Source organism: Pocillopora damicornis, chromosome 1, assembly GCF_964200805.1.
Source record: "Pocillopora damicornis chromosome 1, jaPocDami1.2, whole genome shotgun sequence".
Classification (NCBI taxonomy): Eukaryota; Metazoa; Cnidaria; class Anthozoa; order Scleractinia; family Pocilloporidae; genus Pocillopora; species Pocillopora damicornis.
The window spans coordinates 29,395,718-29,423,042 of record NC_142670.1 but is presented as its reverse complement, the minus strand read 5'-3'; the positions used below and the strand labels follow the sequence as shown (position 1 = coordinate 29,423,042).

At 38.2% G+C, this 27,325-nt stretch overlaps 2 protein-coding genes and 1 non-coding gene across 5 annotated transcripts; 1 reads left to right on the top strand and 2 right to left on the bottom strand.

Moving 5' to 3' along the window:
* The first annotated feature begins 19 nt into the window (after positions 1-19).
* On the top strand, positions 20-11,537 carry LOC113664200 (tetratricopeptide repeat protein 38). Of its 2 annotated transcripts, none has more exons than XM_027179792.2 (16): positions 20-148; positions 2,333-2,410; positions 3,252-3,333; positions 4,161-4,332; positions 4,977-5,150; positions 5,537-5,612; positions 6,511-6,630; positions 6,920-6,979; positions 7,062-7,100; positions 7,370-7,448; positions 7,784-7,854; positions 8,433-8,527; positions 9,205-9,283; positions 9,748-9,825; positions 9,910-9,983; positions 10,635-11,537. In XM_027179792.2, the coding sequence occupies exons 1-16, from the start codon at positions 113-115 to the stop codon at positions 10,723-10,725; spliced, it is 1,404 nt and encodes a 467-aa protein (XP_027035593.2). In that variant the 5' UTR covers positions 20-112; the 3' UTR covers positions 10,726-11,537. The 2 variants fall into 2 exon arrangements, with proteins under 2 accessions (XP_027035593.2, XP_027035594.2); XM_027179793.2 differs by having other exon boundaries at positions 39-539.
* Positions 10,953-13,066, bottom strand: LOC113664198 (uncharacterized). The gene is made up of 3 exons (XR_016179761.1): positions 12,888-13,066; positions 11,592-12,245; positions 10,953-11,529 (listed from the first exon to the last, which is right to left on the bottom strand). It is a non-coding gene; the product is annotated as an uncharacterized LOC113664198 (transcript).
* Positions 13,067-15,362: 2,296 nt separating this feature from the next.
* LOC113664188 (tetratricopeptide repeat protein 38-like) lies at positions 15,363-26,592 on the bottom strand. Of its 2 annotated transcripts, none has more exons than XM_089189095.1 (16): positions 26,289-26,592; positions 25,034-25,111; positions 24,474-24,555; positions 23,901-24,036; positions 23,142-23,315; positions 22,324-22,399; positions 21,501-21,620; positions 20,864-20,923; positions 20,254-20,292; positions 19,832-19,910; positions 19,182-19,252; positions 19,006-19,100; positions 17,999-18,077; positions 17,828-17,905; positions 17,089-17,162; positions 15,363-15,873 (listed from the first exon to the last, which is right to left on the bottom strand). In XM_089189095.1, exons 1-16 carry the CDS (start codon positions 26,322-26,324, stop codon positions 15,783-15,785), a joined length of 1,368 nt encoding a protein of 455 aa, XP_089045221.1. In that variant the 5' UTR covers positions 26,325-26,592; the 3' UTR covers positions 15,363-15,782. The 2 variants fall into 2 exon arrangements, with proteins under 2 accessions (XP_089045221.1, XP_089045227.1); XM_089189101.1 differs by lacking the exon at positions 26,289-26,592 and adding an exon at positions 25,833-25,975.
* Positions 26,593-27,325: the final 733 nt, after the last annotated feature.

Below are 27,325 nucleotides of genomic sequence, written 5' to 3'. Positions count from 1 at the left end.
TTGTTTCTATATAACCACCGCTGACTTCGTTACAGTGAGCCGCAGTTTTTCCGTGTCCACGCGCTTAACATAGAAACAGTGCGGACTAAAAACTGGATTTTCTTTTCTCGAAATGTCTTATTTGCATAGTAACTGGAGGGATCTTGACGTAAGTAAAGAACGCGTGGTTTGATCTTTTAGCAGGAAATTTATTAGTTATTATCGTAGATATTCGGTTATAAGGCGCACTCGGCTATAAGACGCACCCCCAATTCGGCAACTTCATTATTGCCTGTTTTCAAACTGAAAATATCGCTAAAATACTTGGTTATAAGGCGCACCGTTTTTTGGGGAGTAAAGATCGGTCAAGTTTACTGTAAATTCTTTCATGAACTTACAAAAAAGCGAAAAAGTCGCGTATTGATTTTAGTTTACCGTTAATTAACAAAAGCAGAATTGTCGCACACGCAACCATGCGCACAAACAAAAGCCTTGATTAAACAAGAATTTACGTACCGCCGAGAATGCAGGTCACAAAAAAGGCTGAATGGATGAAGAAGGTATTTATCTCTTCGCTTGTTTATTTTCGTTTCGTTTTGTGACGTATCAAATTACTAAGCACGCGCCCTTCGCCCGTCTTTTTAGAACCACCATATTTGTAAAAGTCAATGACCAACACTGTGTGTCCTTTTATTCGGTAAAATTTCCGCACAGCCCCATACTATTGTAAAACAAATCTGTTTTCCCAATGGCAATCTATTGTTTTTGTCATTGTTTTCTCTATCCAAGAACTGAATGCATAATGTAGTATGGGGCTGTGCGGAAATTTTACCTTTTATTCGCTTGAAATCGTACCGGTAACTGTGATAAAAAAAAATTGTTTCGGGAAAATATTCGCCTATAAGACGCACCCAAACTTTGGCAGTAATTTTAAGCAGAAATTAGGAATTTCTTGAAAAAAACGGTGCGCCTTATAACCGAATAACTACAGTAAGTCAACGTTATGCAGAATGATGGTCGTACAGTTTATGTGTGCCAGCTATCCTCAAATAAATAACGTTTCGATCGTCCTATGATGTACAATTCCCCTAAGCTTTATGAGCGAGTACTAAATCGTTTATCATTAGTTTGGGGGGGAAACTGACAATGAAGATGGATAGGCCTGAACGAAATGCTTTTCTACTACCGGTTCAGCATTGCCTCCCCTAGGAATCCTGAGCGAATTTTCTCCTTGTTTTTGTTTTTAAAGCGGTATCCGCTGGGCTAAAAATGGTGACATCTAACACTTCACAGTTTCAGTAATAATTACATTACACTGCGCTTATTACGATGTCCACTTTTCACTGAAAGCTTCTTTCAAACTCCTCGATAGCTTCAAGTGGTCTAGAAATGTCAACGGATCCCATTTTTTTTCCTGTTTCCTTTCAGTTGAAGGATTATTATAACTGAGGCATACCTAGAAATCACTAATGTTAAATCTCTTGATTTTTTGCGTGTGCACGATCTTGGAAAATTTGTTCTCTGACATGATTTTTAGAATCTCTTAGCATGGAGTACCCGTAATTAGGTTTGTAGTGCCAGGCATTTAGCATTTTTGGACTATTTGTTGGGCCAATGCCTTACCTATTCATTTTGATAGCACCTTATATATTTTTTGGATAAAGACAGGGTACTGTTCAGTACATAAACTAATTTAAAATGATTTACAAATATTAATTAAGATGCATCATTGCCTTTTGTAGTTCAGTTATACAATTAATATACTCATAATTAACAATTTGCATCAAAGTGTCAATGGAGGTTCAAACAGTTGAACCTCGATTATCCAGACATCGATTATCCGGTATTTTCGATTATCTGGACTCTCAATTATCCGGACTATTTACCCTTGTCCCACCGAGTCCGGATAATCGAGGTTCGACTGTATCATATCCAGCACCTAATTGTGAATAATTGTTTTGATATATACCACACAGCATATTAATTTGTTTCTTTTAATATACTGGAAAATGGTTGGAAATTAGACTGTTGATGCTCGCTTTTGCCTCATTGGTTTCTCAGAGTTGAGAAGTAACCAAACTAGCCAATCAGAGTGTGGGAAAAGCACTATTCACTAGTGTGGTATATGCTAATTGCTATTGGTACAGCATTTTCATTGAGTGTTGTAAAATGGAAGTCAAAGTAATGATGACAGCCAGTCAGAACAGAGTTTAATTTGTTGAGTGGCTGATGAGAAGACATTTCAAAACAAGCCAGTGTTTGTTCTGAAGAAGAATTAGGAGGATTTGAGCTGTGAGTTTTAATGAGGATTAGTTTGGAGCAAATCATTGATTGTCTGTTCCCATACCTGTAGGCTTGGAGAAGTGAAGGATTGTCACTAACAACAACTAGCAATGAGGCAGCAAAAATGTTTGATGCTACCTTAACACAGGTTGGTTTAAGTTAGTTAACTTACTTTTTTGGGGGCGGTTTACAATCATGAGTATCTTGACAGAACTAGAAAATTTTTAATAATAAAATTAGTAATTAACACAAATACAGTATATTTGGATATAGTTTTTTTATATGAACACCAAAAACTCAGATTAATATTAATGGGGGGTTAAGTGTATTTACCTAAATTGATAGGTATGACATTGAAAATCTTTGTGAAAATATTTGCATCTTTTTTCCTTTTTTTCCTTTTTTTTCTTTTTGTTACTAGTCACAAATTTAAATCAGTTTTTATGGGTGTATTTCTGATATCCGTTAAATGGGTTAATGACGTGTTTTTGGAAGAGGTGCAATTTGTTACTGCCCAGGCACTTTAAACCTTTAACTCCCAAGACCTGATTGTTAATTCTCCCTCTAGCCGGAACACATTTCCTTGTAAATAAGTTAGGAGAATTTGGTGTCAGATCAACATAAAAACTTCAACCTGATAAGTTTGAATATTCTTATGAACTGTTTGCTGGATAATGTTAAAATATTATTGGGAGAGGTTACTTGTTAATCACCTCTGGGAGTTGAAGGGTTAAGGGTCAGGTATAATGGAAGAATGAGTATGGGTTATACCTTGGGTATGACAGTAGAGGCAAGTGACTTTGGGTCATATGAGAATCAGACTAGTAATGTACTGTCATCACTTCAAATTATATTGTATAGAATCCCTTAATATGACTTTGTTGTGCCATAATTTCTGTGAGGCATTTTCTTGAAACATGTGTAAAGCATACTGACAACTAATGTCTTCATGATAGAAAATTTCTTCTGTTTTGTTGTTTTGTTTTTAGTACACAGGATGGTATGATGATAGCAGTGTTGATGGAATTGAGGGTTCTGTTTCAAAGATGTTAGCAACTGATCCTAACTTTGGTGAGAATTTTTCTCTTCAACATCTTAAACTAAAATTATAATAGAACTTGTCATTCCCTGGATCTTCCTTGCCATTTTAGGGAAGTCTCTGCACTTCTCTTAGTTCCTGTTATTAAATGATTGCTAAAGGCCAATTAGTCGCTATTCCTTCACAAACAACAACAACTGTTACAGTACAAACACTTTAGGAGCTTTCATGCTTTATTACCATATTAGTGACTGGATGATTTAGGAATACCTTGTGGTGACTGACTTTTGTGTCAACAATTAGAGAAGAAGGTAGCATATTTATGATTGAAGATCTTTCTTATTCTGTTTTGTACACAATAGGGTCATTTATTGTTATCAACTGAGTTGATAATGTAAATTAGCATTAGCCTTCATCAGCACTCCCACTGACACAGCACCACAGTTTCTTTAGAAACTTACCCCCTTTATGTACACAATAGGCACTCTTGACATTGACTATCTGGATCAATATCAGTATCTGGGCAACTGCCCACCTACCCCTCCCCTAGCCCAACAACAGTCAATCGATGACAACTTAGGATTAATGTTGGGTTAGGGGAGGGGTAGGTGGGCAGTTGCCCAGATACTGAGAATGATCTGACTATCTTAACTCTAGCAGTATGCTAGATAGATGTTATATCTGAACCTAGAAATTGCCTTAGTCATCAGAGAGAGAGAGTCTGTGGCTCAGTAGAAGAGTACTGGAGAATCTGGCTTATCACAATGACCAACTAACCAAACCTTCATTCTGAAAGATTATTACAATATTATTTTTGTGGAGTGCCCCATTTAACAGATATTGTCTGTTTTTGTTTCAGTGATGGGTCATGTGATCTCTTGTGGTTTAGATCTGATCTCATCAGGTAAAGGAATCCATACAGATGAAGAGCTGAAGAACAGCATTCTGTCCCTTGAAGGGTTAGCTGCCAAAAGTAACATCACAAACAGAGAGAGACTGCATGTCAAGGCAGTGAAAGAATGGGCTGAAGGGTGAGTGTTGTTATTTCAACCACTGAGGCGGCATTTTTACCTTTATTTAAACTAGTATTTTATTTTCTTTGAGACACATCTAGCCAACAGAATGACTAAACATATATTGTCCACTATCCCTGAAGCTGGTTACAGAATTTTTATTTTGCACAATAGTTTATCACAAAACTTAAGTTGTGACCAGGGTTGTTATAGGCAGTGCACCACAAGAAACAAAACATTAGGAGGAAAACAAGGGGATGTGGTGAGATCAGCCTCTTCAACCATCTAGGTTTTGCCAGTGTGTCTCTTGTCCCTCAGCCACTTGTAGTGCAGTGCCTTCAAAGACAGGGAAGCAGGGGAATGCATTTGATGTCTTGTTTATTAGTTAGCAGAGCAGAAACTGTAAATAAGTTACAAGTACATAAGTATATAACCTGGAAGCTATGTTGATATCAATTTCAAAAGTCTTTGAATTATTCAGAAACGACGAGGACAGCAATGAAGGCCTGTGACGAAAGTTTGAATATGCCTGAGATGAAAATTCTTGTCAAGGCTTTTCCTTCACATCTTATAGGCTTTTCCTATAAGAGGTACCCCGTTATAGACCGCGCTGTAAGCAATTACTTAGTATACTGACGATTTACTTTTTCTCATTTCTCTAGAAACACTGCACAAGCATGTCTAACATGGGAAGATGTATTAGTGGAGAACCCAACCGACATGCTCGCTTTGAAAATGGCTCATGACTCTTACTTCTACCTTGGATACCAACCTCAGATCAGAGATTCCATTGCACGGGTGATGCCAAAATGGAAGGAAAACATGCCACTCTATGGGTGAGCTGATAAAGATGAAATAATCGAATCAGAAGTAACTCTTGTAAGCTCTGTGAGTGTTTGATTAAAAAATAATAATATGAGTTTATAGTTTGTTCATTTTATTTTTTTAATTATCATTGTAATGTAATAATATTCATCCAAAAAAGGAATGATTTCATGCTCAAAACACGCGACTGTGTGTCGTTAGAGTACATGTATATCTCCGTCTCATTTTTTTCATCGTCATTTATTTCCTCAAATACAATTATTGTGTAACTCTAACGGTTATAAAGCTTAACGCCAAGAGCATATTGACCATTATTACACGCATACTTGTAGATAACAGTTTGTATTGACAATTGCTGTTTTGATAAAACGTGGAGTTACTCTTCTTTCAACTGTAGATATCTTCACGGAATGTACGCATTTGGCCTGCTAGAGACAGGATTCTACAAACAGGCAGAGAGGCATGCACTTAAGGTTAGCTTTAGAACTTTCTTGATGGCAAGTTTGTAACTGCTAAGCTCTTAAACGTTTTAGATAACAGAGTCAGCAGCATTTGAGACATGTATCATTGGTGTGGCTGTCTGACGTGTCGAACCTAAGAGTTCATTATTCTACACATCAATGTGACACAAATGAAACTTATAGCACTGAATAACAAAGGCACATAAGTCGCGCATTTTTTTGTCCGTGCGCGCATGAAAATCGCATATGCGCGTCTGACTACCGTGTGTCTGAGCGTATGAAATGCGTCTGCGAAGTTAATTTATATCTGAGTGGTAGTATAGATCGTGGCTGGGTAGCAGACTCAGGCTTCGAGTGATACTTCAATGTTATAGTTTGGTTCTCTGCTTGAAGAGGTCTACATGTACGCAGTCTAAACGCGGCGATCCACAACTGATGTGATTATGTCTTGATCTACCCTTGCATTGGTTTTAATAAAAGTAGGCTACCGGTGTTCTACCACCGGCTGTAAGACTTATTACTGCCGCCTGTTGAGCCTGTGAGCAGGCTCTTGTGTTTGGTTTTAGCGTCTAGCTTTCACTCAATTGAGTTAGGAGGCGGCAAAGAGGTCTTGTAACGAGAGCCTCTCATTGCCATTGGTTTTCGAACTTCCTTTGTTTATCAACAAACGCAGCATCTTGACTGGTCAGGAATGATATTAACGAGTGCTTATAACTTTCAATTTTTTTCCTCTGGGGAAGCACATTCCCCTGAGGGAAGGGGTCATTACGGGCCTTGTACGGGCATAGCCGCCTATTTACACCATCGACAGCCAGGTAGAGAATAAAATTTATTGAAACCTCTGTACCATACAGACGATAATATTTTTTTTTTATTCAATTTAATTTTTTTCATGGTATTTTTATCTTAGGGTCTGGAACTGAATCCAAGAGATTGCTGGAGTACACATGCAGAGGCCCATGTCATAGAAATGGAAGGGCGTCAGAATGAAGGAATTAGATTCCTCAGCACGACATTAAATGACTGGACTGTAAGGCATACAGTGAATTCTACTTAACATTAGTGCCGCATATGGAAATTTTTGAGAACTTGCTGCTGTGTGGAGGACAAACGTGATTGGTACGGCAATTACACCGTATCAGTTAAGTCGGTTCTCCTTGTGCTAACGTTGGCTCGATAAACCAAGGGTAAAATTATAGGAAATTTTTCTTTTTGGGGTGTACATTAGATAGGGTTTAGTTTCTTGCTTTTTATGATATTACTTTGTCGTTGGCAAGAATTTAGCTATGAATCTTACTTTCTTCTCTCACCCTGTGTAGATGGGAGCTATGCTAGCCTGTCACAACTACTGGCATTGGGCGTTGTATCACATCGAAAAGGTTTTTTTTCACTTTGTCTAAAGTTGTCTGGTTCTCTTTTTTCAGCCATGTTTGCGATTAAACACCATTCTTTCTTCTCCAGGGAGAACATCAAGCTGCAGTGGACATTTATGACGAGGAGGTACAGTGTAAAATCTTCGAAGAAAAATTTTAGGCCATATCTGATTGACACATACACGACATACATGTCAAAATAGTATCAAAAAGTCATTTTTATCATTTTTGTTTTTATTTAATTCGCACAGTTCTTAGGAGAATAAAGTAGCATTTCTTTCTCTGTACATATATGAAGCACAGTATTGCGCATCTAGATGATACATGGATATCACAGTGCTCTCGTTAAGGTTTTATTTAAAAGATAACTATCACGCTTTTCTCTCTCGCTTCAAGGTTGGAAAACGTTGTCATTCTGGCGCCATGCTTGACTTAGTGGACGCCTCTTCACTGCTGTACAGACTTCAGATGGAAGGTTGTAAGATGACGCGCTGATATGTTGTGCACATCATTATTAATAATGGATCCTTCAATCGTTCTATCTATTGAACACTTTATCAATTAATCAACGAACAATCAGTCCATCTATTCATTTGGCAGTCATTTGATTAATTATTTAACCATTCAGTCAATTAATCAACAAAAGAACCAATCAATTATTCACACAATTTATAACTCTGTCAATCAAGGCAAATAATTTAAGTAATAAATCTCTGTACTGGAATTGTTGTATAATGAAAATTTTGCCGTGGTCGAATTAACGACTTGATCTATTTTCTTCTTCTTTTGTTTGTTTTTTTTTTTTTTAAGGTGTCAATGTAAATGATCGGTGGAGAGAGCTGTTTCATTTGTGGGAGTCACACACAGATGATCATATTTTGGTATGTGTCATGCTTTGCGAGCAGGTTTTGCATACAAGGTATTATGATCTTTATTAGAGATTGGAGAACAGTCGCAAGTGTGCAGTGCGATGTGAAAAAACCTTGCAAATTGCCAATTCCAGTGAGGTGGTGTGATAAAGCGTTCACAGAAAATGAAAGTGACAGCGTTTTAATCCCAAAAAGATGATGTTCGTCTCTTGGAACTCCCAGCATATGGACAATCCGGCGGAAGAGACAGTTTCCAATTGCGTTTCAAAACTAGTCAACCATTGCTTTGTCAGTTAGGGTTGGTTAACTTTATTGTGTGATTGGACCAGAAAACCCGCGCCACGTTTTACACCATTCAGATGCAAACCTTGAACTAATCACGACCTGGTCACCAGCGTTTTCCCGCGCTTCAGGCATTTTGCGCTACGTTTTTAACCAATCAGATGCAAACCTTGAACTAATCACGACCTGGTCACCAGCGTTTTCCCGCGCTTCAGGCAGTTTGCTTTATTTTCAGTTTCCATCAATATACCAATATACCAACACATGTCCTTCATTTTCTTTTTTTTAAAATTATTTTTCTATCTCAGGCTTTTAATGATGTTCATATGTTAATGTGTACTCTGGGGGCTAAGAAGGAAGATGCTACACTGAATCTAATGATGTCACTTAGAGACTTTGTGAGGTAATATGGAAAAATTATGGTAAAACACTCAGATCAATCACCTCTGTCAATAGTGGAGGGTGTAGTTATCTTTCAATAGTCGATAGATTTGCTGCGTTCTGATTTATTTACAGGACTCATTTCTTCTAAAATACACGTAGAGCTTAATTTTATATTTATAACAGTAACGGTAACGTCAGGCTCTTTCACCGAGCACTATCCCAGAAGAAACTGTTGCAAGTGAGCTGGAATTTCGTGTTCAATTTCCCGAAAAGAGGCTTGGTTTTCCAATAGGTGCTCGTGAAAATTATCTCAATTGACTATTTTTAATTGAAAGGGTCACTTTGTACAAATTTCTTTCCCTCCCAAACCTTCTGCTGCCGTAAAAATCAAAGGTGGCAGCTAAAATTTTCTCCAAGGAATTTATGAGCCCAATGTTGCCACAATTACGCCTGCTCTGCAGGTTACGTAAACGTTGGCATCAGACACTGAGTTACGTTTCATTAGTTTTGTTACTCATGACTCGTGTTATGCAGTACTGTGCGAAAGTGATGGAAACGATAATCGCGATATTTCGGCGATATTTGAACGATACTGTCCTTAAGACATTGAATCGATCATAATTATGGCTCAGCCATATGATGTCTCTTTTTATGTTGTTTATGTTTTGTGTTGTTTTCTTTTTTTTTTTTCTCTAGGGATGGCTCAGGAACAAATTGCGAAGTGTCAAGGGGGGTTGGTCTGGCCCTCTGTGAAGCTTTTGAACAAGCCGACAAGGTAAATTCGTCTTCTTTGTAGTCTCCCAGCTTCGTCTCCCCTAAAACTTATCAAACTTTTGACTGGATCAATTAATTAAGTTAAGTGAAAAGGAGTTCTTCCTTCCATAACTACGATCAAGTCTTATGTCGTTGACACTGTTTGCTCGGTTTTGCTGTTAGGTTGAGAAATCATCAGCGAAGTGATGAAAATTGACCTTGATTGCATCGATGTTGCTTCACTCTTCCCTATTGATGTTGTTGTTTTTGTTGTTGTTGCGAAGGGACGGGGGACCGCTAGCTATGAAATAGTTTGGAGTCACATCTCATCGTTGGATTTTAGAATTCAAACAGTTCAATCTCTTGCTATTGATAAACTCCGAGGTAAACTTATAAAATTTGAAAACAAACAAGCAAATTAACAGGTCAACACACACAAAACGCTGATCTAGGACAACAAGTTTAATTTTTTTTTCTATGTGAAAGGGAAACTTCGACAAAGCTGTGGACATTTTAAAACCACTCCGTTATGATGTAGTCACCATTGGAGGCAGTAATGCACAGGTTTGTGAATTTTATTGCAAATTCACGCATATGAGTGCAAAATTTTTGTGAGATCTCGTCCTGCTTCTTTCGTTTTACCTACAGCGGGACATCTTCAGCTTATTCCTAATTTACGCTGCTCTACATTCTTCACGTAAAGAGCATCATTACTTGGCGAGGTAAAGTATAGTTTCATTTATTCGAATCCCTATCTTCTCTTATCACCTTAGAGTTTCATCTTATGCGTGAAATGTAACCGAATTTATCTGAATACTGTTTAGCATTGCTTGGGCTGAGCCTTCGGAAAAGTGAGTTTTTTTGTTAACAAAGCGTCAAGCGTTGCTTCACTGTTGCGGCACTTAGGCTAAATACAACCTACATTCGGCGCCAAAGCTGTTTACACATTGACCTTTTCAGCCTCTTATTAATTCCATATTATCTCTTTTGCCCGTGTTAAGTCAACCTATTCGCATCCCTTCCCCCCCCCCCCCCCCCCCACCGATAAAAAACAATGTTGTATCGTGATTCCATGAATCTTAAGTTACATACAGGCAACATTGAATAGGGAAGGGGGTCTTGTCAATGCTTTGGACTGTGGCAGAAACAGGAGTTCAAACATGATGTGTCAACTAATTATTTGTCCTTTTTCATCTCAAAACAAAACAAAGCAATACATAATATTTTTAATCTGTATCTTTTGCTGCTCACCTTTGTTCACCGATTGGTTGCGTAACTACCAAACATCTAAAAGGCCTGTAAAATAAATGCTATTTTTCCGAAAAAAGCCTACGAAATCAACCTTTAAGAATGTATGTATTGTCTTCTTTCAGGAGCTTATTAACAGAGAGAAAGGCTATGAAAGAAAACGCTCCAATGACAGACCGACTCATGGGGCAAGCCCTAGCTCTACATGTGGAGTAAAGTCGTCGCCAGACCCTTAAATTTGAGACTCGGATGCAAAACACGAGTGCAAAAAATAAAATTCAGTGTTGCTATGGTTTTCATCGAGACCTTACAACCAGGATTTGATGACTTTTGACTGTACTTATATTTACACCATTATTTTAGTTTCATGAAACTGTAATTATAGCAGAACCATTGCATGTCATTATGCAAAAAGGAGAACACCAATGTAGACTCAAGTTCTTTAGTAACGGTGTTTTAGTCGATTCGTTGTTCGACATCCTATTTAATTTGGTTACACATGTAGGTTACTTAGTTATAAAGAAAGAGTTAATTCTCAACCTACAAGACGTTTACAAGTTATTCATCAATATTCAGATTAAGATAGTCTCTGAAGATTCATGCCTATCAGGCACAAACTCAGCTACTTTCGCCTCCATGTCAGCGCGATATCCCTCTAAGCAGCAAACATTGTTGGTGTAAAGTACTGATGGTTAGTAGAGTAATGTGGGAACATCCCACATAACGCCTCAGACAAGCTGCGACGTGTATTCCCATGGCAACATTCACAGCAACAGAACGTCAAACGATTGGCCTCTTCCGATGACAGCTCGGGACCAGGCCCCCAAAGACCAGCCTCCAGATCTCCATCTGTGTCACGCAACGCTTCCTTCCAGGTCACATAAGACGAAGTTGTCACTGCTTTGTCAGGATGCCTGGGAACTATGTATAGGATATCCCCTTCGCCAACTTTAGTCTTCCCGTCGCTGTTAACGTTCTTATCATAATAATGTACCTTAAATCTGACAAAAATAAAGAACAAATATAATTAAGTAGGGCAACAGCTGTCTATAGAATGCATTTCTAGCAACTTATTACCTAACCCTTAATAATTGCCGACTTGCAATTTGCCTCAACTGGCCGCCTAGCCGTCCGCGAGCCCCCGCGGTTGTTCAAGGCTGTAAGTATTTTACCTTTTTTATAAAGTTGATTGTGCGTAGGTGTGCGTAAGCATGTGAAAGCAAAGACAAGGGGCGCGGCAAATAGAGCAAAACGGCGATTCATAATGTATGGCGTTTGACGGCTCTCTTCGCAGTCTTCGAATGTTATGTTCGGGCTTTCGCTTGCAACTTCCTGACACGAACGTGTGCCGCCCCTGAGAACATCGCCAAACACATAATCGATGACGAAGGCCAACGGATAGGCGTATGAACCCCAAACAATGAAAGGAGCTATGACCACAAACTCCGCAAATCCACGGCATGGCTTTTGAAAGTTGCACACCAAGCCGGCATTTTCTCTCAAATAGTTAAAATACTCCTAATGCCACTTCTTGTTGTCCTTCTTTTCATGTCTGTATTTCCAGTCCATGTAGGCGGAGCCAGAGCTACCACCCCCTGATACACAGCTCAGGTAATCCATTTGCACTTCCTTCTGTAGCAATCTGCGTAATACCCCTGAGCAGAACGCCGCTGACCGAGTACCGCCGCCAGAAAATGAAACTCCAAATTTTGCCATAGAGAGGAGCTGGGATGGCGCTGTTTTATCAGAAAGAAAAATAGTTGAAAAAGGAAAGGGAGTGTGAAAATGCACTCTGAATGTAAACAAAAGCTCTATCAGCTCACTGTGGTGTCTTTATGCGGCCTATTTATTTCAACTATCAAAGCAAACGAATTGATCCAATTGAATCTACCCAAGAATCAAACAGACGCAGAACTGCGCTGAACTACCAAAAAATAACAAACCAGGCCAAGATACATAAAATTCAGAATAAAACCTAATATAAAAAAACAACAAAAGGAGCACACAATATAAGACTGAATGACGCTAAACTAAGCAAAGCAAGAAAGCACGAACAAAGGCAAGTAATGCGTGATTCTGGCACCTTCCTTGACAAACGCTCTATATTGCATTGTACGCTAAATAAAGTAAGTACTCGATACTTTGTTGAAGCAAAGACGTCATAATTACGACACCGTCATCATAATAGATCTCTTTTTATCGCTGATTTAGAATACCGATGTTTGATTGTGATTTTCGTGATCGATGAAACCAAGCGAAAATATTGAGGCCATTAATCTCTTAATGAAACTTATGTTAACTCTATGAAACCGGTCTTAAAGCCTCAGCTTTAAACTAAGCAGTTAAGTTATACACTGAATGTAAGAAAACATAGGTACCTGAGAGTTCTCCGTGAGTCATTGTGAACCGATCTTCAATCTAGAACTACTTTTGCCGGCGTTTTCTATAAGTAATTCGTCACTCGATCGAGGACTAATGAAATTTCAGACTTTATCACGAATGAGTGAATACACGTTGCACTCCATAGTCACGTTTTGAACGAAACAGAAATTATGTTAATTAGATTTGCTCTCGTAATTAGGAGGAACAATTCGTCACTTTATTATATTAGGAAGTGAAGAAATTAGAGGTTTTGTCTTTTAATCACGAATGAGTCAATACGATGCACTTCATAGTCACGTTTTGAATGAAACAGGGATTATGTTGATTCATTTGCTTTCTAAATGAGAGACGCACGATCAATGATTTTAACGTTTGATGTAGAATTTAGAGAGGAAAAAATAGCTTTCTGGTACAAATTTAAAAGCGATTCAAGTTTGTAATCCGTTGTGCTCATAAAAAGCCGAATTGCCTATAAGTAACAAGCTTGAGTTTACATAGCATGCGGACTAGCATGGGTTCTTTATTTCTCACTGACGTACAGAATCACTTGCTCACGTTTGTCATGAAAGAAGCCCCCTAACCAAATTGTGGCCGGAGAAAGTACCTTCCCGCGCATGCTTCGCAAATTTGATCCAGCCCTTTACCATTTATGACCTTTGAAACCTACGTTGATTAGTAAAATAACTGTCTTCAATTTTCAATTTTCATCTAAGTAAGGCAGTGATTACCAAATTACAGTCACGGACAGTCACTTCTCCCTCTGTTTGCTCAAATCATTCGTCGACCGAACACCTGAAATTCTAAACCTCAGGTGACGAATTAGTGACTATGTATATTGGTTGCTTAAAATATTGGATTTCTAATGAACTTTTGCTAATTTTGGCCCAGTTCAGATTAGGTACCTGTGCTCGGTTCTTAAGAACGGGCACTAGTCTGAACATACTCGTTCCAGTCACGTTACCATGGCGCTAAAAAAACCAGCTCTTAACAACACGGATTATCTCTTGCGCGTGGGTCACGCAGCCATTGTGTTGAGGTCAAAAAGACTTTATTAACTGTGTTTTGCAACAAAGGAAGTTTCCAAGGCTAATAGAAGATAAAAGGGTCAATTACTTCTTCAAGGTGATCGCCTTCTTTAAAAAGCTTTAAAAACTTTACGCGCTTAAATGGTTTACTGCTTTGCCCCGATGTGCAACCATTCATCGGATACAGAGCCGCGACTTGAACCTTGAACCTTGAAGTCCTTCTAAGTTCGAGTCAATATTTCTAGAATTACAACAATATATGCAGCTCTCTTTTGAACTTCTTGAGCTGAAAACCAACCTGAGGCGAGGAATCCTAATCGTTCTTCAGTTGCAAGAAACTGATCGAAGAGCTCGGCGTCCATCAATTGAACTCACCTTTTAACGAAGCAAAAATCATTTGGGTTTCAAACAATCTTAATATTAACATTCATCTGCGCACTCTGTCTTGCACGTGGAAAGGGCTCGGGTCTTCTCCAGCGTCTACGAGGTCAAGACCACATATAATTTCGGCCCTATTGCCTTGGGTATCGTCACTTCCGTCCAAGTCGGATTGTATATTTCTCGAGCTAAATCGAGTGATCCAAAATCCACGTCGAGGATACATACTTCTTATCTCCTCGCGACTCTTCTTCAGGTAAATAACCCACGGAAAGATACATTTTAGATAGAAATACATCTTTCGGGTTTCCCGTTGCCGGCTTTGTAAAGTGCGTCGACGCTAAGGCTCAAAATGAAAAAATGCGTTGGATCACTACAAAAACAAAATGGGCGTAGTTTTCAATATACAAAATTCTCAGTTATTGACTTTGTCCTTATCGATAGAAGAAATCTTTTGGGTACACAGCCAAAGTCGGCCTGTAGCAAATCTTCCAGCACTCGATTTTCGTTCTCAGCGGCGAGAAATGCCATTACCAAAACCACTAAATACGTAACTTTCGGTTTTTATGTTCGTATTTTGGTTTTTCCCCTCTAGAAAGAACACTGTCTGTAAGCTATAGCGGCCATAATCCGAGAAAATTCCGACAAACGAACTTGGATTGAGAACGGTGAGGATTTGCTGTTCATTCATCAACCTGACCGAGTGGCGCAAAAGGAGAGTGACGTGTCAGCACCCGATTGGCGATATCAAACACAAGTGTAAAAATCTCAAATTTTTCTACGTGTGTTGTTACGGCTTTTCTCACGGCTGGAAATCCTTGTATAACACTGTAGTTTAAATAATACATACAGATTTTTTACTACCTAATTTGCGCGTTCTATAGTTCCTTGATGCTATCCAAACACTGAAATGGCTTCCTATAGACTCACACAACAGCGTGCGTTTTTTGAACTCTTATTGCCATAAAATTTTGCCCATTATATCATAAACTAGTGATCTCACGTTCCCTTGTAAAATCACGGAATAATATCACAATTGCCCACGTCACAGGCAATCTCTGCAACTTCTTAAAACACGCTTGATATCAATCTTTAATTTTATTCTGCCCCATGCAATTACCTACACTAATTATTCGAGCTAACTTTTTCGAGCAAACATTTACAGAATACGTTTAGTCTTGGCACTGTTGAACGAGGATGCGGTAAAACACCTTGAGGTACTCTCAAGTTTATATTCACGACCTGATCCCAAGCCAATATATCCATAGGAAAATCGGTTCTCCTTTTCAGTAAACTCTCCGTGAAGGAAAAGCGTGTAGGTCATAGCTTGCCGAGAAAACCAAATACAATAGTCCGGCTGCAAGAAGCTGCCAGGTGTTGGCGTCAAAAATTAATTCATTAAGAGTTTCTTTCTGTTGTGTTCTGGCTAACAGAAGTATTGGCGAGGTGAGCTTAACATTCATATTTTCATGCACAACCACTTGCATTCTATTCCATTTGAAGAGCAAGAGCTTGTGCCATGAGTCTGTCCGTCAACGGAGCTTTGTTCTTTTTTGCTTTCCTTTCAGCGATTAGGCATCTGTAAAGCCATAAAAAAAGTAATGGAAAAAACAAACAAAAAGTAGAAAATAAAAAATAGTAATGATGGTAATAGTAATATTGATAAAAATGATAATAATATAAATGGTAATAGTAATAATAATAATAATAATAATAATAATAATATTAATAAAAAGAAGAATACATCTCTAGGCACAATAATGCTGCAGCATATCTCCATTGGAACATCTGTAAAGATCATGATATCGAGATTACAGACAAATGGTACCAACATGAGCCAGAGACTGTGATGCACAATATAGACAGCAACATCACCATCATATCAGTGGGACATGCCAGTCAATATTGACAGAACTATAACAGCGAACAGCGAATCGAAGATAAAGATTAAGTGAATTCCACCTGCAAACTGATTGATATGTTTGTTCCATCAGGCTGGTCGTGATATTTTCCTTGCTATGATTGGTTTTGGTTTTAGACACTTCATCGGAAAGCTATTTATTATAACAATAACTAATTCATTTCATTCTAACATCAGTGGGTAGATTCTCCACACTGCTCTCTTTACATTTCCTATGGTAATGTCCAGGAGAATTTGTTTGACAATAAGGAGCGTCTTAAACAGGGCTCGAAATTAAAGCTCGCAAACTGGCAAAATGCGAGTGATTTTGTTAATCTGCGAGTGAGAAAAATTTCCACTAGCAAACGTTTGTTAGTTAGAATCATCCATGTCTCCCAAACATGCAGTAGAGAGGTGGTGGTTGTCAGGACAACGACAAAGGAGACCAAACATTTACCACCTTTTTATAAAACTTTTCAGCTCATTAATAGCCTGTGCGAAATATCAATTCTAATCTTTTTATCAGATATGGTCATTGACATTTCAAAAGGAAATAATTTGCTAGTGGTCCCACCAGTTTGCTAGTGGAAAAAAATCTTACCAGCAAAACTTTGCTAGTCGACCAAAAAGTTAACTTCGAGCCCTGCTTAAATAAGGGATCAAGTAGTTGTGTAAGTAGTTACAGTTGTTCGGAGATTGGATCCTTCCTGGCACCAATCTTAAAAAAACACAGACGAAAGACATGCCTGGAAATTTGAAATAAGTATTTGGAATCTGTTCATCGTCTTGGAGATGTGGTGAAATAGTGTCTCTTGTTTTGATACATATAACGACAACATGTCTCTTCTTACTCATGAAGTGGTCGATGAGTATTTGGATAAGTACAATAAATACCTGGCAAATTGGTGATCCTCTCTACGCTGCGAGTGCATGGACGCATTTATCAAGAACAATTCGTACACATCTCGCTATAACAAAGACAAGGACAGGAGCGTGAGTAATTTTCCACATCAAGTCTCAATGCACAACAATAAAAAAAAGTGTCCAAAAGAGACCCATGCAGAGAAAGATTTTATGTATTCGACCCTTCTTTGGCTGGTGTCCAAGCCTATCGAGTGTGGTCCATCATATGAGCTCGTTACGAGATACTTTTGTAAATTGTTAAACAAATCCGTGAGCTGGGTCTGTTCATGCTTCCTCATCACGATAACAAAGAGAACTATGAGCTCGTTACGAGATACTTTTGTAAATTGCTAAACAAATCCGTGAACTGGGTCTGTTCATGCTTCCTCATCACGATAACAAAGAGAACTAAATTTAAAATAGGATAGGATATTTCGAGCCTCCTTAAACTACCACAGAAACAAAATGAGTTGTTGAGATTCACTTTAATCCCTTACACCCTGACATTAGTATGGATGTTCTTCATACTGTTCTCTATATATTTCCTATGGTACTTCTAAGAAAAAAAAATTATCTTAAAATCAAGAGCTTGCGCGTTCGCGATCATTTCCTTTATTCTCATGACCTTAATGTTTTATTCAGGGTGGTACTGTTGGGAGAAATCAGGTGCTTATTCCTCCTAGGGGTTACTGATCTACGCACTGAGCAAAGAGAGATTTGTAATTTTCACCTGAGCTCTACTTGAACCCACAAGATCTACTTTATAACGAAGAGGTTTCAAAATCGTCACAGCCTTGTCGAAGTTTCCCTGAGGAAATAAAGGGAAAAAAACTCGTTTGCACTTGATTTCAATCAAAACACAGTTTTCACCCACCCTGAAAACTAACAATTGTAAACTCACTTTATCAGCTTCCACAAATGCCTCGCAGATTGGGAGACCAACTTCACGTGATATTTCACAGTTGGGGCCTGAGCCATTCCTGAAGTGAAAATATGAAATATAGTTCTGTTAGGCTGGGCAAAGGTAACGTCTAATCAAAGCCAAAGGTATTTACAAACCAATTGGTGTTGGAAAGCTCTTCTTGTAATGTGTTGTGGTGTTGTTGTCTCTACCAGTAAATTATGAAATTTGGACCAGTGCATGAAAGACAAATGATAGATGATTCGCTAATATAGGTGAGCTACGAAGAAATTGCAGAAAAAGATGCCTGAAACAACTCAGGCTTCGACGAGCCACATATTGCAAGCGAGGCACACCTATGGAGGTCTACGCTATCTGATCGCAATAAAATGGAATGAGCCATACTTTGACAGGCAGATGACATACAGATAAAGATATGATTAGATGGTCAGTAAATATTTCATTTCTCAAAATGTGGCTTGGTAGCTCAGTTGGCAGTGTTTTGGAGGCCTGGGTTCGAATCCTTCGAAGCCTGTTTTTTTTTTTTTTTTGACCCTTTTCCGCAGTTTCCTTAATCGCAGCTGACTTACGCGAATCATTTCTTTACTTAACCAAAAAAAAAAAGACACAAGGGAGTATTTCTAATTCGAAACTCTAAGCTTTTGAAAGTCATTTGGCGATAGAACCGTTCACAACACCAAGAAACGTCGTATAACGATTGTAGAACTTGTCTCTGCCTTTGCTTGCTTTTGGGCGGATCATCAGTGGACACTCTGTTGAACTTTTCCAATTTTTAACAAAGCCCGAAATTCAATTCAGGCCTTCTGAGGAGTGCCAGGGTAATCAAGGCTTCCGTTCCAAATATTTTAAAATCACTGTTCGAACACTAGAGAAGACTGTTCGTCCTAGACAGCTTAAGTAAGACTAGAATACGAGGTGATTAGTTTCTAATCGCGGCAAACAGCTTTCAAAATCCCTTTGGCCATCAATGAAAACAGAACCCCCACCTTACATATTTTCTCAAGGAATCCAACAGTTTCATCGTCAAAGCCTCATTCTTTGCACCCAGCGTGGTCATAAGCATGTGGCTGTCATTAAATGCCTGCAGAAACCATAAAAAGAATTGTGTTACTTTCGGTAGCCACCACATGAAAAAGTTGGCTCTTTCATCCACGCCACCTACCAGAAAATGCTCATCTGCGTGGCTCTCCCAAAACTGACAGAGCTGTTGCCATCTGTCACCAACATCGACCCCTGCAAAAACAACACTTATAGTCCTATTGTTTATTTATTGTTCATTAAGTTTGTTGTCTTCTTTGTTCCCATAAATCATGTTCAGAAATAGTGCCTTGCACCGTCTCGTAACTTAAGTCATCCAACAAACCCATTAGCTATTTGGTTTCTGTCACAGTGTGCTTGCAGCACCTAGTGATGATCTTACTCAAAAGTAATACTCTCATCCCTTTGAAAAGTGACAAATATTCGTGCAATAAAACTTTCTTATAATGCTTAAACAACACTATTCCTAACAAGAAACAATACAACCACAACCAAGACATCGTGGATACCCAAAAAGTTATATGATTTAGAGCATCTTACGTTAACAGACACCTGCAGTTATTGGCCACGCGTCTAACTATTGAAATGGAGGCTAGAATCATGAAAGAGATTTTCATCCCCAAAATCTTACCTGACACATTTCTATACCCTACAGAGGAGAGGGGTCGAAAAGGTAATGGCACACGGCCATATGAGGTATTGACAAGTGGTAATAATAGACATACATAATTCAACAAGCAAGGATTCTGTCAGCTTCAACTAAAATTTTCTAACCTTCGAGTTGCACTCTATACAACAAAGATGATCCATCCGTCAATGGGAAAACGTTGCTAGCCTTAAATCTTGGTAACATCTGCGAATAGGGAAATGAAAGAACTTCAAGCTTCCAAAGCAGATTTACCGATTTTAAAACATAAAGAAAACGAAATACGACAACGAGCCTAACGGAGAACAAAGCTTGACCCTCATAACTCCTGGAGGAGATGAGCATTTAATTTCTCCCTACAATATCACCCCTGAATCAAACCTAAAGGTCACGAGAATAAAGGAAATGATCACCAGCGAAAGAAGTTCTTGATTGTAGTACAGATTCTCTGAGTCAGCACCTTAGGAAATGTATAGAGAATGATATATGGAGAATACATTGTATTTATACTCATGTTAGGGTGTAAGGATTAATTCACGTACATATTTACCTCAGAGTCGTAGATATCTAGGGCTGCTTCGTACTCTCCCTGTATTCAATAGGAAAAAAAAAAGGGAGTGGGGGGGGGGGGGGAGGAATTAAACAGTTCAATATACAACATAAAAACAAAAACATATCAATAATGTTGGCGGACTAACAGAAGTGTTAACGAAACCACATTAGATGGCACCAACCCCCTTTTTCTGTAACCGGTCACTTTTCTGAAGTTTTGGTGTAAAATTTTGGTGCATTTTTCTTTCTTTTTAACACAGGTGATAAAAAGGGTGCCGGATGTTGGGTAGGTCGCACAATGGTTTAGATCGCCCATGTGCCCAAATATCATTATTCTTCCGTTTCCAGTTGAATGGTGGGAGCAAAATGTGATCGAGTTGGCATCGATTCCGTGAAGCTACGCAGCGAACAAGTCACTGTTCACATACTTTTTACAATGGCTTTGATTATTTGTATCGAGATTGGCAACTTGTTTCTATCAGAGTTTAACAGGATAATATTTCATTTCATCAAGAAATAATTCTTATTTCACTTTTAAAAAGTGGAAAGTCTAACTTGGGAAATGATCTTTACCTGTTGTCGCAAGCGAATGTTAACTGACAGCATACCTTTTCAATATGATACAAAGCCCAGTGCCAGAAATTGTGGCAAGTTAATGATTCACATGGCTGGCAGGAAAGAAACACAAGTTTGTCATAGTGAACTGAGTATTGACTCGCAGGTCTGAAAAGGTGAGATTGAGATACACTTGAAAACAGGTCGCTGGGACACAAATGTCACACAGAATTTGTATGAAAATGGAGCAGATACAAATGTTTCTTAAAAAAAGATAAATGTAAAATATTTATAATAATAATAATAACATTAATACTAATTACAATAATAATTATAATAATAATGATAATAATAATTGTAATAAAAATAAAGATAGTAGAATATCTTTGCATTTCCCATGGAGCTTTGTTACTGTGATCAGTCGCTCAAATTCAACTGGTTTAAACTCATAAACCTCGACAAAATTTTTTCGGAGAAACAAGAATTTAACGTAAAAATATTCCTCTGCCAATGTCACAAGCGGCAAAACTGTCGCCATGACCTGTCTCCGTGACGAATCGCAGTGGCTTGTAATGGAAGCAGTACAAATGAAACGATTTTTTGCAAAGAACAGACATTGAGTTGACGACTTAAAAAATGGAACTTGACAACTTGAAAAGGAGCAATCTCATAAAAACGCATTTCACAAACCTTCCAGTTTTCTATGGTTTCACTCATAAATTTAATCCCTTCATCCTGACGGCCTTCCATCTCCATAACATGAGCCAAGGCGTGTGTTGCTCCTGTATCTTTTGGAACTAGTTCCAATCCCTAACATTTAAAGGACATCCATTAATATTCAGATATTGTATATTATTGTAATAGACCCTCATTCCAAACAGCAACAGAAACTGGAAAACAATATTCATATGTGGTCTTAAAAAGGTTATGACATTATTTGGGAAAAGTCCGTTCCCTCTTTTTTTGGAGTTGTAGAAGTTGTAATTTTGGTTGTTGTTTGTCCCTCTGTTTCTCTATTTGCTCTTTGTTTCAACTGCTAATTCTTTGTTTTCGTATCGCTATCTTTAAGCGCATTTTTTTATTTTGTTTCTCTCTCTTGTTTCCACTCTAACGAGGGCTAACGCTCGAGACGTCAGGTTTTTAAAATCTCTTTACGGTGGCAAATTTACAAATGTCATTATCAACTCGCAGTTCTTAAAATCAAGTTATCTCTTTTTTGTTTGTTTGTTGCTTTTTTATTTTGTCGGCTTTGTTGTACTTCTCCTGTATTTTATTTCTTTGTTTTTGTAGTTTTCTTTTAAGGCTTTTTTTGTTTGTTTGCCATTTAATGCTAGTTTAGTTTATTAAGCTCCACTTCCGCCACCCTGTACGGTTTGGCACGTTATATACGTAAGTCGACTGGAATTCAAACGTCGCGGAACAAACAAGCACGCGAGATTAGCGAGCTTACCATTCTAAATATTAATATACCCCCCCCCCCCCCCCCCAGTTTTTACTCTCGTTTGGAACGTACCTTACGAGCTTGTTTCTCTGCTTCTCTGTAGAAGTTTGTTTCTTCTAAACCAAAGGCGTACAAGCCAAAGAGATACCTGCAGTTGATGCATGTATAAATGGTTTTTCTATTTAAATTGCATGCAACGTACTAGGTAATTTCAGTTGTTTTAATGTGTGGGTAGATAACGTAGGTACAATCAACAGCTTCATCTATTGTAGCGGAGCTCCTTATCAACAAGCGCGCTGACGGAGCTACAACTTCCATAAAGGCCCAGCCAAACGTACGCAACATTTCAACGCAACATCTTACAACATTGCTATATCGCGTTGTGGTATGTTGTGAAGAAGCTGGCCAAACGCGTGGAACATCTTGCAAAATCCAAAAATGTTGCCACATTGCAAAAGCTTGATCCAACACCATCCAACATCTTGCACATTTTCAACAGGGTGGCCAAACATGTGCCACACGTTGCACGCAACAATGTTGCAAGATGTTGCGTTTAAATGTCGTGTTGGTTTGACCGGACCTTAATAATATGGTTAGCTATAAAACCGAGAAAAATTGGGAGGCGCCCCCGTTCATCCGTGGCTTTATCGACTGATTAGGCGACATTGCACGCCCCTGTGCATATCACTGTAAAGTTTCCATATGGCTTAACCATGGTCCAACTGAATATTTCATGTTTTATTCCAATAGGCTATTAAATTTCAAATAAAACTGATTTACGGCAGTCATAAGGCAAATTCATTAAGCGATATAATAAACTTGATGATGAACTTAATCATTATGAAAACTTGAAAATGTCACCACTATCACATAACTTGCCATTACTGTACCCATATAACGGTGCGTCTTGCTTCCAATGTGGAAAAACCCTCGCCACACTGTCCCTGACCCTTTCCTTGGGACCATAAAACGTACTGTAGTCAGAGAGCATCTTCAATGCTAATATGTCAGTAGGGTACGCCATCACAATGTCATCCCAAATGTCTTGTGCTTGAGGTACATTTCTACAACAGCAATTAACCCTTAACACCCTAACATCGATATGCAAATTCTCTATACTGTCCTCTATACATTTCTTAAGGTGCCGATAAGGAGAGTGTAATAATCAAGAGCTTTCTAAATGGTGATCACTTCCATTATTCTCGCGACCTAAATGTGTGATTCAGGGGTGATATCATAAGGAGAAACTATAAGCTAGTCACCCTCAGGGGCCAAAAGGTTAATGATGTCACGAACAGAAAGGCGTGGTTGGATACAATGCATGATGGAACTATGTGTCAATTCAGTTAGGTACACTAAAGCATATTATACTATTTTCATAGCTTCACTGCCCATCTAGAATCGCAAACTTAACGAGAATAAGCCGTTGTATAATCTTAACCTAAAACTCTGGATTAGTTTTGAAGAAAAAACATGTTTAGCATGCTTGTGAGTTTGTTACTTTGAGTGTTGCAAATTTTCTGGTTTGACTTATGACCGATTAGCTCGCTTTTCGTTCTCCCGCTCTCCCATCGTTGTAATCCTTTACTTAGCTTGAACTACCTTTGGTTACATGCTAGACCATAAATACTTAGACAATTGTATCTTACCCAGCTGTCAGCTCCTTTGCAGCACTGAGATGTAGTAATTCTCTGTGGGTAAGGTTATTTTTGGGAGCTTGTAATGGAGCAGCATCAGAATGCTTTATATCAAACAGACAAGTGGATGCCAAGACATGACCCATAACTGTACGAGATGGATCAAAATAAAGAATGTAGATCAATATGGGATCTCAATAACAAGAATTCCATAAATCGTCTACGGTAAAAAAAGTCGTGTCTTCCTATAGAGAATGATAACTGCCTCTCATTTATCACTATAATTTAACCCATGAGATTAAAACAAGTTTTTCATAATTCCTATTAACTAACTGAAAATAGAACAATATAGAGTAATTGCAAAATGTGCCAAGTGAAGAACTAAAAGATGCTGCCCATTTGAATATCATGGTTGGGAATATCATTATGTGTGTTTAAGTGGCGAGCTAGATGTAATCTAGCTAACTTTTCAGTTTTCATTGTGTGTGGAAGGTCTCTGAAGTATTGAAATTAAGTAAGTCTCAAACACTGAACTAAACGACAATTTGGAAAAATTATTATAAAATTTGCTTAAAATGAATTCACCAAAATCAGGATCTGCTTGCAACATCCTAGTTATTGAATTCTGCAAACCACCAACACTGTCATCTTCAAGGTGAGCAACACCCTTAAAACCAAACATTATACCAAACATGAACAAACATAAATAACAGTAAATAACAAAAAATAACAAAATAATACATAATATCCCATTCAGGCCTGAATTTTTTTTTCAGACCTTGTTTTCACTACTGCTTAAGTAGTGTTCATACCTGCAAATATTGCTTGATATCTGACTCATTAACCACTGTTCACATGTATGATTTTTATGTATATATTTACAGTCATTTATAAATAACAGTCTGGAAATCCAAATGAATGTAAAATTTAACAAAGTGAACCTTTGGTGCATCTACATAAAAACCTGGTATATCTGTTTACTACAGGTAATTTGACACTGTCTCTAACTACACATAGTATTTAGCTAGGATATCATCTCAGTCAAGGATAATCTTTACTACAAGTGTATCTGGGGGGGTAACAAGGTCTACTGCAACAAAAGACACAGAACATCACAACATAGCTGCCTGAATATGAACCTTTACCTGAGTGAGGGAAGCATCAAACATTTTGGCAGCTTCATTGCTTGTTGTCGACAATGGAAGACCTTCCTTCCTCCATGCCTACGAAACATACAGGTTAAACATCAATGCACTTTCAGAAAGGTCCTCTGCTCAGGTGGCTCATTCTTGATCGTATTACTTAATATTTTAATAGGACCTCTCCTATCTCACTGGTAACCCTCTCCCTACCAACCACTGAGAAAAGAAAAGAAACCCTGGGAAGGAGTTTGATCCCCACCCCCCCCCCCCCCCCCGGAATCTCCTTATACTATTCTTCAGGGATCCTGTCCTATGTCCTCCTTCACATTCTCTTCTGCATTTAACCCTTTAACTCCCAAGATCTGACTGTCAATTCTCCCCTCCAGCTGTTACACATTTCCTTTTAAATTAGTTAAGAGCATTTGTTTTTAGATCAAGAATAACAACTTCTACATGATAAGTTTTAGTATTCTCATTACCTGTTTGCTAGATAGTGTATGGATATTATAGGGAAAAGTTACCTCTCAATGACTTCTAGGAGTTAAAGGGTTAAGTCATGGAATCTAATTATATCTGAACTTTCTCAGAAACTCATTTCAAGAGCAAAACCATTTCAGTGCTGATGACACACACTAAGCTTACAATGATCAATTCAAGTGCCCCTGGGATTGGAAAAATGTTGTCTGTCTCAGCCAATCAGTATTAAATAATTTTCCTGAAACATACTACACCCTCTAATCATACACCGAACTTCAAAATGCTAAGTAGCGTATGATAATCATCAAAATTACGACATAATTACCTTCTGTCAAGTTGAAAATTCTGAACATGTGGTTGTTTAAGGGATCAATAAAAATTATTTTTATCATCATGATTTTTTCCTCCATCAGTTTCATTTCTCAAACCGAAAAAAAAAATTGCAATTCAGCAGGGATGATGAAAGAACTGGACAAAATTTCCGCACAGCCCCATACATCATTATACATCCATATATGGGGCTTTATTTTTCAGTGTATCACCAGTAAGATGTACATGCATAATTAAGTATGGGGCTGTGCGGAAATTTTTCCAAGAACTGCATTATCACATAGCTAATAACGACTTTTATGACCTGAAAAAATACCATAACAAAAGAAACTTAATTAAGGAAATTCATAAGACCAGTATGGCCTCGCGTATCGTATCCTTATGTCGACCTCGAGCCAAATATTTTGCCGTCCAGTCCGACCAAAATCAGTCTGTAATAAGTACATACTACCTCTATATCTCTCCAATGAGTGTGCTGGTATGACATTTCCTTGCCAGTACAACGATACGTAAGATCAAATCCGGTCAGGATGATCGAAGACACTGAACCCTTCCATGTCAAGAAAACAAAAACCTACACCTCCACCTAAATACACAAAGCTGCATTTTGAGGGTGCTCAAGTCAAGATCTTCAGGTGTTTTTACCAAAGTTTTGCTTCGAAAGTCAATCGAACCTTGACTTATTAAAAGAAATAAATTACAGAGAATTTTCGTTCATGCAAGCAGTGACCATTCCCTGAGCCCGCTATAGTTCTGGTCAGAACTGGGAGAGAGTAACGCAATAATAACATATGCAAAGTAGCGCACTATTCAAGTTAGTCACGCACTTACGGGCCTGTGCCTAAATCTGTCCGCTACCGGTGCTTTAATTATTTCAACTTTCTTTTCAGTAATAATGCACCTAGGAAAACCAACAAAGAAACAACCAAACATAAACAACATAACTAAATAAAAATTAAAAAACTGGTCGGCGAATACGAGCTATATTCTGCCATGTTTGTATTGACCCGCGTCCCTCTAAAAGTCCTCGAAAAAACCCTCAAATCTAAGCCACCGAATTTTAGTCACAGGGCTACCATGGTTCTACCGAGGCTAAGATCAATGCAAACATTTTCGAAATTTGCTTTGATTTATGAATCGATAAACCAATTAGTGAGATACTTCATGGGTAGTTTTGTTATTTTGTTCTTATTTTTTTTCCTTGTTTTTTGCTTATTATTGGTTAACATTTGTCTTTCGCTTAGTTGTTTGTTGTCTTTTTTTCGTCTGTTTTGCACAGATTTTCCCCTGGATTAGTTTTTGTTGCGTTTTGCTTTGTACTCTGCATGAACCTCCACATGCGTTAAATTTCTGGTCTAGTTTTAATCTCTCTAAGATGATCTTAATCCCATCGTTTTTTTTTTTGGAATGGGGGGGGGGGGGGGAAGAAGAGAAGGGGGCACGGAATGATGGAATGTAGGAATGTATTATTTTTTCGTCATTATTATT

What these genes read in the sequence shown, in the direction of transcription:
- LOC113664200 (XM_027179792.2), top strand. Translation starts at nt 113, where the DNA reads ATGTCTTATTTGCATAGTAACTGGAGGGATCTTGAC. An exon ending in GTAACTGGAGGGATCTTGAC is followed by an intron (nt 149 to 2,332) that starts GTAAGTAAAGAA and finishes CCATACCTGTAG; the next exon opens with GCTTGGAGAAGTGAAGGATT. An exon ending in AGCAACTGATCCTAACTTTG is followed by an intron (nt 3,334 to 4,160) that starts GTGAGAATTTTT and finishes TTTTTGTTTCAG; the next exon opens with TGATGGGTCATGTGATCTCT.
- LOC113664188 (XM_089189095.1), bottom strand. Translation starts at nt 26,324, where the DNA reads ATGTCATACCAGCACACTCATTGGAGAGATATAGAG. An exon ending in CAAGACGCACCGTTATATGG is followed by an intron (nt 22,400 to 23,141) that starts GTACAGTAATGG and finishes CATCAACTGCAG; the next exon opens with GTATCTCTTTGGCTTGTACG. An exon ending in TGGGTTCAAGTAGAGCTCAG is followed by an intron (nt 17,163 to 17,827) that starts GTGAAAATTACA and finishes TCTTTGTTATAG; the next exon opens with CGAGATGTGTACGAATTGTT.